The sequence below is a fragment of the Xyrauchen texanus genome, chromosome 34 (genome assembly GCF_025860055.1).
Source record: "Xyrauchen texanus isolate HMW12.3.18 chromosome 34, RBS_HiC_50CHRs, whole genome shotgun sequence".
NCBI classification, from domain to species: Eukaryota; Metazoa; Chordata; class Actinopteri; order Cypriniformes; family Catostomidae; genus Xyrauchen; species Xyrauchen texanus.
The window spans coordinates 29,547,918-29,561,652 of NC_068309.1; the positions used below are offsets into that span (position 1 = coordinate 29,547,918).

Below are 13,735 nucleotides of genomic sequence, written 5' to 3' on the forward strand. Positions count from 1 at the left end.
AATGAATGCGGAAGGCTGCCACTGAGTAAAGTAGCATGTTGCTTTCTCTTTAAATGAAAGATGCTGATAGTTCTGCCACCACTAGTTCACGTAAGCCTGTCCTGAAAACACACAATTACGTGAGCTGAGCTGGAATGATTTTTTTGTGGAGGCATCCACATCAGACGCGGCATCCGTGCCAATTCTGTTCTCCAAACAACTTTTCCTCTTGAAAGGAGCTGACAGTTTGCATCGATTCAGATGCCAGGCAGTGTACAAAACAAATCTTAAATAGATCTGTAATTATCCCCAGGTGTCAAAATAGCTATATCCAGAGCTAGAGAAAGCCTTTCAACAAAAACAAAAAAAGCAAACAACTTTGTCTGGGATTGAGAGCATGTTGTATTTAATCGTTTATATCAAGGAGGCCAAATAGAACTGAGAATGCAATGTAGAAGCACACTTATCTGCTTAAAAGATTTCCCTTCAAGAATAAAAAATAGATTTTACCTTTGTTTTATATTGTCGGTCATGCTTGCTGATTGTGTGAATGGACTTTGTTTGGCAGTTTGGTTACAACGATAAACATACATCTATTATGCCTGCATGGGTTTTACACATGTCTTTTTTCCAGTTTCTGTCATTTTATAAACAGTAATACAACAGTTGCTGTGTTTGGCTCTGGAGCGTGGAGAAATAATTATATTAGTAACAGTGAATATGGCTTTCTTCATATTGAAAAATTGCCATGGAAACCCACCAGGTTACTGTTTAACTACCTATAGTGTATGGTAGTTGTATAAAACTGTCAGCATCTGTAATGTAATTATCCTTTTCCTATTAACAATACCAAGACCACTAGCTGGAGAATCACTTATAAAGCACCATAATTCACAGAGACTGCAGATTTATTCATATGAAATGGATTAATTAGTATAACAGTATTACTTAAAGGAAAAGTTCACCCAAAAAATGAAAGTTATATCTTAAAAGGATAGTTCCCCCAAAATGACAATTCTCTTATCATTTACTCACCCTCATGCCATCTCAGATGTGTATGACTTTCTCTCTTCTGCTGAACACAAACAAAGACTTTTAGAAGAATATTTCAGCAAGTGAATGGGGGCCAGAACTTTGAACCTCTAAAAAGCACATAAAGGCAGCATAAAAGTACTCAATTTAACTCCAGTGATTAAATCCATTTCTTCAGAAGCGATATGTTAAGTGTGTGAGAAACAGCTTGATATTTAAGTCATTTATTTACCATAAATTCTCCTCCCTACCCAGTATGTGGCTATAAGCACAAAGAATGCAACTTGCCAACAACAAAATAAGAAAAATTTGAAAGTTAAAGTGAAGATTTATAGTAAAAATAAAAAGAACTTAAATATTGATCTGTTTCTCAACCACACCTATCATATCACTTATGAAGAAGTGGATTTAACCACTTTTATGCTGCATATATCTGCTTTTTGGACATTCAAATTTCTGGCAACCATTTACTTGCATTGTGATGACCTACAGAGCTGAGATATTCTTCTAAAAATCTTAGTTTATGTACAGCAGAAGAAAGAACATCATACACATCTGGGATGGTAAGAGTGTGTAAATTATGAGAGACTTTTCCATTTTGGATGAACTAACCCTTTAATTTCCTTAATTCACCTTTGTTTTGTTCCAAACCTCTATAGCTTTTCTTGTGAACACAACATTTGTTATCTAGCAGAATGTCCAAGCAGTCCCTAGTCACCATTTACTTTCATTTTATGAAAAAGAACTACAACTAAAGTGAATGGTGACCATGGACAGAGCAGCTTGGAAATTTTTTTTTTGTTTTTTTTTTTTGAGTGAACTATCCCTTTAAAATGTCCAAATTCTAACACGTTTTTTGCATTTCTTTGCATTTCAAACATAACATCTTTTCATAGTGGTGCTTTGGAATGATGCCTTGACCACGTTTTCGAATGGGAATTATACAGCCAGAAAGGAAACTGCACTGTTTCAATGTTGCGTGCCGGCAAATTACTCTATATCACCCTTCAGCAAGGGTGGGACAGAATGGGGACACTATGGAGCCAGGACTCTTGTCATGTCTTCTGCTAACTTGTGTTATCACATGCCTGTTTTGTGATTTAATCCCCTGTCTTTCTGCTGGACACTGCTATTTTGAATATAAAACATCAGAAAAATCTCAAGGTAATAACTTTACAGCCAAATGAACAGAATTTTCCATAGGACAAAAGCCAGAAACTGTAAATATTGATAGCACATTTCTTTAAAAGAGAGTCAAGTGTTTGATGATACAAATTAAATGAAAAAACACTTTGTCCTCATCTGTATTTTCTCATGTTCACTTTGGTGGAATGTGTGGCTGTTGAGAACTTCAGACTTTCACACTTAAGAGGATGTAATCAAACCCCGGTGCATTTAATGAGGGCCATTAGTGCTAATGGGTTACCATGGAGTAGGTCCTGATGAAGCCTCAAAGTCAAAAACTATTAGCTGTGATGGGCTGTGTCAATATCCTTATGGGATTTAGGATAGGCTACTCATTAGCATCATAGCTGTGTCTGTCCTACTAAGAAATGCAACACTAGAGCAGATGTTCAAATCTAAAACTCTTTCAGATAACTTTAGCTAAAGCACCAGTGAATTGGCATCGTCTAGACTAGTGGTTCCCAACCAGGGGGTCAGGACCCACTAGAGTGCCTCAGCACACTTCCAGGGGGGCCTCAAGATGTCTTAAAATAATTTAAAATATTGATAGATCATTATAATTTTAATATAATTATTAGAATTCAACTTACTGAAAATGCTAAAAGTGTAATAACTACCTTTGACAGCTTGCTTTTTATGAAGAATATAGAGTTCTAGACATTTCTTGAAGGAAATATCTCATAATAGATACATTTTATAATATAAATATCTAATAGCCCACATGAGGTGGCCTTTGAAAATATTCTCCGAAATTGGGGGACCTTGGAGTCAAAAAGGTTGAGAACCACTGGTCTAGACATAATATCTTACGACTGGATGACACTATCAGGGAAGTTTAAGTAGCCTAAAGTTAATACATTTATGATACCACTACAATGACACAATAACACATTAAAGGAAATGTTCACCCAAAAATAAAAAAAACTCTCTAAAACCAACAAACAGACTATCCTGACCAGACTGGGAGACCAGCTAAAACCAGCAAACCAGCTTTGGCTGTTTTGTCAGAAAGAACTGTAGACGACATAACCAACAACCTCACAAAATACCACAAATATCATACATTTAAATGATCATTTGTGTATTTTATTGCGATTTAACAGGCCTAATATGACTTTTCAGTTTAATCCATACATGCAGTAGGGGGAAGAGCATTACAAGCCATTCAAAATAATTAATGAATGAATGACCAGACATAACAATTCTCAACAGTTGCTAAAAATATCCAGAAATATTTCAAGTGCTCATTGTGAATAACCTTCACAAGTTTCATTGTTTACTTTGCTCACTTTGGGAACCACCCACCTAGTCAAATTTGTGCACGCTTGGTATGGCCCACTGGGGAAAGAGGGGAATGCCTTCCCAGTGATTTGATTATGGTGACCAGTGTGAATGATCAGCCTTCTCTTTAAAAAGTAGTATTGTAATAGTTAATGTTAGCTTTAAACTTATTATTTAACAATGCATGGTCATAGTGCCTGTAGCTCTTTATTTCACTTGTACAAGTTGTAAAACTGAAGAGTTTGTCTGACGTTTTTGTGTAAGAACCAAACGAACGGCAATGCTGATTACAAGTAAGTAGAAATCTTTACGGATGCTCATTTCGATAAGCTTAATTTTAACTTAATATTGTTAAATGATATAAAGCACATGTAGGCCATTTTTTGAGGATAATTGGAATTCAGGTATGAAAGCATGGCACATTTGAACTGTTCAAGACCATGGTATTCAGATGAATAGGGGAAAATAAGCACGATTATAATTTTTTATGAAAGAATACTACTGTTTTCTGAAGTTCTTCTTGTGAATCAGGAGTGATTATAATGTTATCAGTGAAGCAGGTGTAACATCTTAATGACTTCAAGTGGTCTGCTTGGTAATTGAGGGTGAACATCTAAGTTGTCATGGCCAAAAAAGTTTGAATACATTAATGCATTAAAGGATGCGCTTGTTATTATTGTTATTTTTATCAATAATATTGTGTATTACTAATTGTATATTACGTATTATTAATGATCTGGACACTTGTTGGAGCTAGGTTTTTGCTTTGGTCAGAATGTCCCATGTTTTGTCTACCTCTCATATGAGTCTATACTTCAAGCAAACATCAGTCCGCCTGTCTCTTGGACTGCTTGTCTAGACAAAAAGATCTGAACAGAACAGTTTGTTTGATAGTCTTATTGCCTGATCTACGTCTGTCTACTGGCTTTAACAACTCAATTTACAATCAATATTAAAAACAAAGCTGGGATGACAAATATGGCAGTGGCTCTTAACTGGTTTAAGACCAAAGATATTAAGTTGAACATCAAGTGTCGACTGAACAGCAGAAGTGAGATTTACAAGCCATGAAAATTTTTATGTGGAACAAACACTGGGCCAAATATTGTTTTAGTACTAGCTATATTAAATAATGACAGATGAATTAGATTTTGGTAAGCATTTTCCTCTTCCATTAAAAAAGTTGATAGTCAATTTATTTTGCTATACTATCTATACACGATAATGGTTAGTTGGAATACATTTTTTTGTATTTAGCATTGTTTTCCCTGCTGTCGCGACCCAATAGCTGAGAACCACTGAAAAATGGCTTCTTAGGGAAGAGAAAGCAATATGTATAACAACAGGGCTGGAAAGTAACAGAATACATGTAACAGCATTACGCATATAAATACAAAATATTAGTAACTGTATTCCACTACAGTTAAAATGCAATCGTTGGTAATCAGAATACAGTTTCTTTGCATACATGAATGGCTTGCACGTGCTGCACGAGTCTGTTGGGTATACTGCAGTCTTGTCACATTTGAACTTTTTGATTAGTCTCCCATTCAGCTCATGAAAACATGCTGCGTGATCAGGAGGAAGGATTACATCAAGATGTAGATTGGAATGCAGTTGCAAAATTTATATAAATAAAATAGTCTACTCCTCACTCTCCATGCCATAGGTTGCAACCCCTGGTCTATTCATACATTTTCTTTTTTTTTAATTATCCATTTACATGATTTGAACATTTGAACAGCGGTGAACAATTTTCTTAAGATGTCTTACATTCATAGGAGCTGATAGGGGGCGCTCTCACACTATTATGAATGAAAAGGTGGATATGATGCCACTGAAGAAATTTCCCTTGGGAACTCTTGGAAAGACAGCATGCCTCTACAACAGAAAAGAGTTAGAAACACTGACAGATTAAATATAAATACCAATAAATTATGATTAAGTTATGATATATGGTTTGTCAATGTTTTAATGTAAATTATATTGTGTAGAAAGATATAAATGATAGAATTTCTGCCTCATTCTATGAACAGAATTAACATAAGGGGAAAAAAGTAAGTTTGAACAGCTAAAATATTTAATCTTGTGTAAATTTGAAAAGTTTTTGCACATTATTCACATGTTTATAGTCAAAAACAAGTGAAAAAAGTCTGCCAGTGCAGAAGTAATCCAAAGTATTTAGATTATGTTACTGCCGACGAGTAATCTAACAGAATACATTAATAATTCAACTTTATAGCATGTATTCTGTAATATGTAGTGGGATTCATTTTTAAATAAAACTCATTGTTTAACAATTAGCATAACATTCTATAAAGTAGGGATGTGCCCGAAGTCGAATACCTTATTTGGAAAGGCACGAATAATGACTTCAAAACGAATACTGGAATCATCTGAATAATATAAAAAATATTTGTATGATTGATTATCCAATAAGTACAAGGATAAAGTGACATTTTAAGTAAACATACCCAAAATTACAATGAATTTATGAATGTGTACAGCCAATATTTCTAAAGTGTAAACCTTATGTGAAAATGTGCACGGTGTGATTTCAGATTGGTTGGGCGTGGACTCAACTCAGTTTGTGGTTTCTGTCTCCAGAATAATGTTGTTATACAGTATATGCACAGACAAATGAAAATTCTGTTTAATTTAGATATTAATATCTGAAATACCAGGAGAAACCACAGTTCACAACATATTCCACAGGTAATGTAGCCTAAAAATTCAGTTTCATTTGGTAAGAAAAAAATAAAAATAATAATATATCTTTAAATAATAATTGTATTATAATTATAATTATTATTATTAGGCTATTATTATGAAAGGGCTTATACAAGGCATATTTTATTAATAGAAACAATAAATGTAAGAGTAACACTTAAAAATGGCCATTTAATTTTTAATTTTGATGCAGTTCCGGTTTAAGTACCGACAACACCCGTTTCAATACAAATACAGAGACAGATAATTTTGTCATACGAACAGATGAAACACACTCCTACTATAAAGCAACACATATCTGCTTAGGGAAGAACAGTAATTGTAGCTCAGATCAGTTAAAGAGCTTCTTTTTCCACTGGCACGTGTGATCTATGAAAATGACTGTTGTTAGCAACACGGAGTAACAACAGAGTGACTGAGCAATTATCCCAGTGACCTCATGCTTCACTACCTGCCAAGTTTTTCACCAAAATCAGACCTGTCACTGATGAAATGGAGTGTATTTTCAGCCAAAAGAAAAAAAACCCAGTTGTGCAGGTTCAACATTTTGGAAAATCAGTTAAAATGGCCCAGAAACTTTTGGGCCACATCTGGAGCATATGATGGAAGCTAGTAAGTCGTCGCTTTGATTAACTAGAAACATTTTATTATGCTTGAGGCATGATCTAAACAGCTAACAAGACTTGAACTTGCTGGAGAATAATGGAAATTATGTACAAATTTGAAATTTTTGCAGAAATATAGAAATATATTTCAAGAAGGATGAGACAAAAGATCCAAGTGGAGAGAACATTAGTAGGAGTAGTATGTTCGTAGGCTTGTGTGTATAGTGGTCATGAAGAGTAGATCCTCAAGGAATCCAGAGAGAGTAGTATATTCGTAGGCTTGTGTGTATAGTGGTCATGAAGAGTAGATCCTCAAGGAATCCAGAGAGAGTAGTATATTCGTAGGCTTGTGTGCATAGTGGTCATGAAGAGTAGATCCTCAAGGAATCCAGAGAGAGTAGTATGTTCGTAGGCTTGTGTGCATAGTGGTCATGAAGAGTAGATCCTCAAGGAATCCAGAGAGAGTAGTATGTTCGTAGGCTTGTGTGCATAGTGGTCATGAAGAGTAGATCCTCAAGAAATCCAGAGAGAGTAGTATGTTCGTAGGCTTGTGTGTATAGTGGTCATGAAGAGTAGATCCTCAAGGAATCCAGAGAGAGTAGTATATTCGTAAGCTTGTGTGCATAGTGGTCATGAAGAGTAGATCTTCAAGAAATCCAGAGAGAGTAGTATGTTCGTAGGCTTGTGTGTATAGTGGTCATGAAGAGTAGATCCTCAAGGAATCCAGAGAGAGTAGTATATTCGTAGGCTTGTGTGCATAGTGGTCATGAAGAGTAGATCCTCAAGGAATCCAGAGAGAGTAGTATATTCGTAGGCTTGTGTGTATAGTGGTCATGAAGAGAAGATCCTCAAGAAATCCAGACAGAGTAATATGTTCGTAGGCTTGTGTGCATAGTGGTCATGAAGAGTAGATCCTCAAGGAATCTTGAGAGAGTAGTATATTCGTAGGCTTATGTGCATAGTGGTCATGAAGAGTAGATCCTCAAGAAATCCAGACAGAGTAATATGTTCGTAGGCTTGTAGAGTAGATCCGGTGCAGACAGGTATCGCTGAAGAGAATGTCAGAAGAAGCGTCAATGAGGCGAGGCAAATGGGCAGGATAGTAACCACAATCCCAGTGCATACAGCGCAGACTGGTAACCACTATACAGACACGATACAGGATATTCTAGGGCAGAGGAACAGAGATGGTAAGAAACTGGACTCAAACAAACAATCGAGAAATTAACACAAAACAGAGGGAGGTAGATATAGCCAGGGAGCAAATAGTTCAGCTCGTGCCGCTCGTTCGCAGCAAGCTGGCGTTACCATAGAAACATGGTTTCCATGGCAACACCAATCATGTGAGTCAGCGACACCTGAACGCAACAGAGAGAATGTAATAACAAAAGTAAACGAACCAGTGGACTCACCGAGACCATGACACAACCTGGTTTCATAGAATTGTGTTACTATACCTACATTTTTGCAAAAGGACTTTTACGTGGCTCATTGCACATTTCGCAAAACTTTCCTGGTGAAATAAACACTAGAAGAGCTACAACAACAATAACTTTTATTAACTTGCACACAAATCACGAGTAACACAACATGTTGATAATCACTTTTTACCCTGTTCCTCAGACAATGCTATTTTATGACATGTAAATAATTTACTATAGTGCATGACTTGTTAGGCGATACATTACAATGTTTGCATATACAGGATTGTTCAAGCATGATCAAATTGCATGCTAGCTGACTGAATGTTGCACTTGCAATGCAAAGGACCGGAATGCGAGTCCTGAAGAGCACGTAAGTCGACACGTGAGCCAAAAATATAATAGAAGCACCACAAAACCATGTGGTTGTTTCAGCAATTGCATTTTATATCTCGTATTTGCTTTTATGAAACTACGGGTTAGGTTTAGGTTTACGGCTTAGTGTAAGAAGGTAGGTTTTGTTGATTTAAAACTCGAGAGAGCTTAAAACCTCATCTGTTTGGGAGAACATTTAAATTGCTTTTAGCGTCACACTGTGGACATTTCACCTCAGAACTGCCATGAGACATGAACCACGTAATATGATTTTGTTAAAATGTTACCAGTCATGTAATTTTCATGAGATCAGGCAGAATATGGCAGTATCTCTTCTTTGGTTCATCATTGTGATGGTGAAATCAATGGCCAGAGTTTAACGCACACTCAACAGTAACCATTCTTTGTTTTGTCTTCTACAAAAGTGCAATAGCTGTACATAATTTATATGCCTATAAGTCTGGAGAAGGCATTTATGCTCAATTGGCTTGAAATATGTTGAATAGAATGCAGAAGACAATATATATTTGTCAGTCAAATTAATAATTTAAGGTAGGGTCTTCTATTAACTTCAAACATAAGCACATATAAGAGGATAATCAAATGGGTCTTAACGCTCCTTAAACTTTGGAAACTTTCACACTTCTTCAAGTTTCTCTTAAAATTCTTGGATCACTTATCTTATTCAAAAGCTAAAGGTTGCTCTGCTTGAGCTCAGTCAAGACACTCAAGGTTAAAATAGTTTGAGCTGTCAGCCAAACAAGATGTTCTCCACCCCTCAGGGATCTCATAGATGCTTTTCTCATGTCAATCGACTCTCTGAGAGCACATCAGAAGGTAGGTGTTTATGGCAGTTGCTAAAGCCCCAGGAGCCCTGCTGTAGTACTTCATTAAGTGGCTTTAACATGGAGTGTCTATGTGCCAAGGGGGAAGGGAGGAATCAGCTAACCAATCAAATGGCGATTTGTATCATTCATGGCTTACAGCCTGTGCAGCACGTAGCACCATTAGCCAAGACCCTCCCAGACCATTTAGGGTCTTGTAGGCTTCCATAGACCTCTGGGGTAGGAGGACAATCACAATCCACATCTGTTATCAGCATCCAAAACCTAAAAGCATAACTTCCTGTAGGGCCGCCTGAGGTATTTGGAAAAGGAAGTGCCTTTCCCTGCTCAGATCTATTAAACAGTGGAGGGCCATGTGATATATTCGTGCTTAAATAATCCCCATAGTATAACTCTCAAAAATGATCTACAGAGGTAGTGGTTATTGCATCAGCAACCAGCCTGAAAATGTCCATGCTGTTATTCATGACCCTGTCATCGGAAAAACAGGCATTTCTCACAGTACGTTCACCAAGTTTCAAGTTGCCTTCCAAATTCACACCCACCATTTGAGAAATTTATTATCCACAAATCTTATTTTTTAGGGCCACAATTCAGCAACACAAATAAGCTTTGTTAATGCAAGCCAACAGTGAGCTACGGTGCTGCATGTTGTCTGCAGCACAGCTATATTACCAAGCTAAAAAGAACAGTCTAACCAGCATGAAATTCATATGCTGGTCTAGGCTGTTTTATGTTGGTTATTCCTTGTTTAGTGCTGGTCTAGCTGGTAAACCAACATAGCCAGCACAAGTTAGCTGGTGAATCTAGTCGAAGATGGTCTTGCTGGTTAACTCTTCCATGCAGTTGGCAGTCAATTAATACTGGAGCACTTAGTGGGACCTGGCTTGTTAAATCACAGTACAACATCCCCAACCCCAATAACAAACCTTATTAATTTATAATCAAAAAAACCTATAACAAATTTACAAATATAAAATGTGATACTTGTATATAAAGTAAATGCTCCATATTTACATGTACTGTATGTATTTCCTTGCAAAGTAAATATATGTGAACCCTATGGAATTAGCTGGTTTTCGACATTATTTGGTCATAAAATATGATCTTATCTTCAACAAAGTCACAAGTATAGAAAAACACAATGTGCTTACGCTAACAACACACAAACATTTATAATCTTTCATGTCTTTATTAAGTACATCCCATTTAACATTCACAGTGCTGTGGAAAAAGTAAGTGAACCCCTGAATTTAATTACTGATCGATCCTCCTTTGGCAGCAACAACCTTAACTAAGCATTTATGGTAGCTGCGTATAAGACCTGCACAACATTCAGAAAATGTTTGAACCATTCTTTCTCATAGAACTGCTTAAGCTAAGCCATATTCTTGGCATGTCTGGTGTGAACAACTTTCTTGAGGTTATTCCACACAATTTCTATTGGGTTAAGGTTTGGGCTCTGACTGGGTGACTCTAAAATGTGGATTTTCTTTTTTTGAAGCCACCCTGCAGTGGATTTACTTAGATATTTGGGATCATTGTCCAGCTGCATCACCCATTTTCTACTGAGCTTCAGCTCGCACACAGACACCCTGACATTATCCTGTAGGATATCTTGATAAATTTGGGAATTCATTGATGGCCACTTTGTGGGAGAGTAGCCACAGTACTCAATCGTCTCCATTCATAGAAAATGTGTCTTACTGTGGACAGATGAATATCTAAGATCTTTAAGATAACTTTGTAATTCTTCCCAGCTTTATACAAAGCAACAATTCTTGATCGTAGGTCTTCTAAGATCTCTTTTTTTGTTGCAAGGCATGGTCAGCAAATGCTTCTTGTGAATAGCAAAGTCAAAATGTTTGAGTACTTTTTATAAGTCAAAGTAGCTTTAGCCAACACCTTCAATCTCGTTTCATTAATTGGATGCTAGGTTTGCTAACTCCTGACTCTAATTAGCTTTTGTTGACATCATTAGCCTATGGGGTTCACATACTTTTTACAAACTTCAATGAACATCTCCTTTAGTGTTTAACATGAGAAAGAAAGTCATATAGGTTTATAACAACATGATAAATAAATTATGGCAGAAGTTACATATTTGAGAGAGCTATTCCTTTAAGCCAAGTCAAAAAGCCTTGTTTTCACACAGCATACTGTGTTGTGGACCAACATTCAAACCCAACATATTTTTTTTCAGCGGGGGAGGCCAATCACACCCAGCGCAGTCCTTCACAGACCACTCCTGCGTCAGAGCATTAACATCGTCTCTATGTTAACATATTTGAGCCATCTGTTCAGTGTACCACAGATTCAGCTGTCTTCCTCTGACCCCATTGCCACCAATGGGAAAGCCAGAATCTTAGGCATTGAGATTTTATGGATTGCCAGTCGGTGCAAAGAAAGGGTTTTTTCCACCATCTGTTCCTGTCAATGTTATGTTACGAAAGTATCTGAAAAGGTGAAAATAAATTAGCAGCAGATGAATAGAGGGACCAAAAGAGGTTTGAATCATAGTGTCAGCATCCTGCCGCCTTTTATTCCATTATGTACAAGCTGAAGATATTCAATTAGCAGCAAATTAGTCCACCTCTGCCTTTTAATCTACAGGAAATTAATGAAATGAGAGTATGGTTGATAAACTTAGGGTAGAATAGAATGACTTCTTTCAAAAAATGTGCCCCTTTCAATGTTAATTAAAAAGTAAATTGAATTAAGTGGTAATAGTTTGCTGAATTTCCACCCTTATGTTTGCCTCATGAAAGCTAAACAACCAAAAATTAAATACTTTATATGCATTGTTTCTCTTTGTAGAGATTGAAGCAAAGGAGGCCTGTGATTGGCTTTGTGCAGCTGGCTTCCCTCAGTACGCACAGTTTTTCACTGGTAAATATTTAGTTTTTACATTCCTCATTGCATCCTTTGTGTAAATTATGCGTCCTAATAAACTGCAAATATTGTTATACTGCAATTCAATTTACCTTGTTTGCCTTCCAGATTGCTGTTTCCCCATTGACATAGACTGGGTGAAGAGTGATCATGCATTTCTGGATAAGGATGCCATAGATTCTCTCTGCAGGTAGAGAAATTTACCCTTCCGCAGCAAGTGCGTTATTTGCTGACAGAGTTTGAGTGCTTCTCGCTAATCACAGTGGGAGGAATTTGAAAAGGACGTCATGCTGCTTTTCCTGTTTGACATCCATGTTTTGCTTTCAGGAGATTAGGCACCTTAAACAAGTGTGCGAAGATGAAGCTCGAGTTGAGCCGGTCCAAGAAACGGGTGAGTATAAGAGAAAACTGTGGAGAAGATACATTTAAATAAAATGTATAAACCCAAGTGTGCCTTAGCAAAGGCTTTTCATTAAGTTTTTGGCTTTCTTTTCCCTATATCCTCCTCTATGTATAACAACATAGCGGACAATGCATAATAATCTTTAGTACAGTCACGGTCAGGAATATGTGCAGACGACATATAGAAATGCATTACATGTAAAAACTGTATGCGCAAAACATAGAGGCATGCGTACAACCAAAGTATACATTGGCCTGCAAAGATGACCCGCAATACACAAATGACTGGTGAAATATCACTTTGTGCATGGATAGGAGCTCATTATTCAGAAATATTTGACCACTGAATGCCACAATGGACCAATAAATATTGAGTATTCTAGAGAACCATGTAATAAATTTTTAATGATGAACAAGCCTGAAATACAATACTCTTATTTTGAAATGTCTATGCTCCCAGCTGCACACACAAACACATAAAGGAAACAAAACATGCACTCTTCCAATCATCTACAATGCAGCATTACGTTATAAACAAATTAATTACCAAAACGCCAACTATAAAATGTTGTTGTCTTAAAATGTTGATTTATTGTACCATGTATGTGTGTAATGTGTACTGTACACTGTGTTTCTCTGGCTATGTTTTAAATCAGCTTTTTAAGTGCCAGGCTCTGTGCATCAAAGCTCAGCCAACTCCATGCGGACTCTGTAATTGTTTTTATTTTACCTCTAGAGGCCACTATTATCCTGTAGAACCAAGACATTCTAACTGTAGAACACTCAGGTGCCTAAAACGGAGGAATAATAATAATAAATACTATCTGCAACTAGCTGCATTCAGTTGTGCCGATAAACGATAGTTCCTATACTGATACGATATATCAATAAAACAGGTTAAGTAAAACCAATATATTGGTCAACCTCCATTTCAATCAAGATCAATTTACTTGAGAACCAAAATTATTTAAGATAGTAAGACTTCATG

At 36.6% G+C, this 13,735-nt stretch overlaps 1 protein-coding gene across 3 annotated transcripts in view; it reads left to right on the forward strand.

The window, feature by feature from the left end:
• Window positions 1–13,735, forward strand: part of LOC127628159 (rho GTPase-activating protein 7-like) — a 104,582-nt gene that overhangs the window by 69,054 nt on the left and 21,793 nt on the right. Inside the window, exons 1-4 of one of the 3 annotated variants that reach the window (XM_052104881.1) lie at window positions 3,581–3,770; window positions 12,271–12,342; window positions 12,454–12,535; window positions 12,673–12,736. In XM_052104881.1, the coding sequence (XP_051960841.1) occupies window positions 3,758–3,770; window positions 12,271–12,342; window positions 12,454–12,535; window positions 12,673–12,736 (231 nt within the window). In that variant the 5' untranslated portion in view covers window positions 3,581–3,757. Of the gene's footprint in view, window positions 1–3,580; window positions 3,771–12,270; window positions 12,343–12,453; window positions 12,536–12,672; window positions 12,737–13,735 lie in introns of those variants that run through there. The other 2 variants (XM_052104880.1, XM_052104879.1) reach the window with 2 other exon arrangements.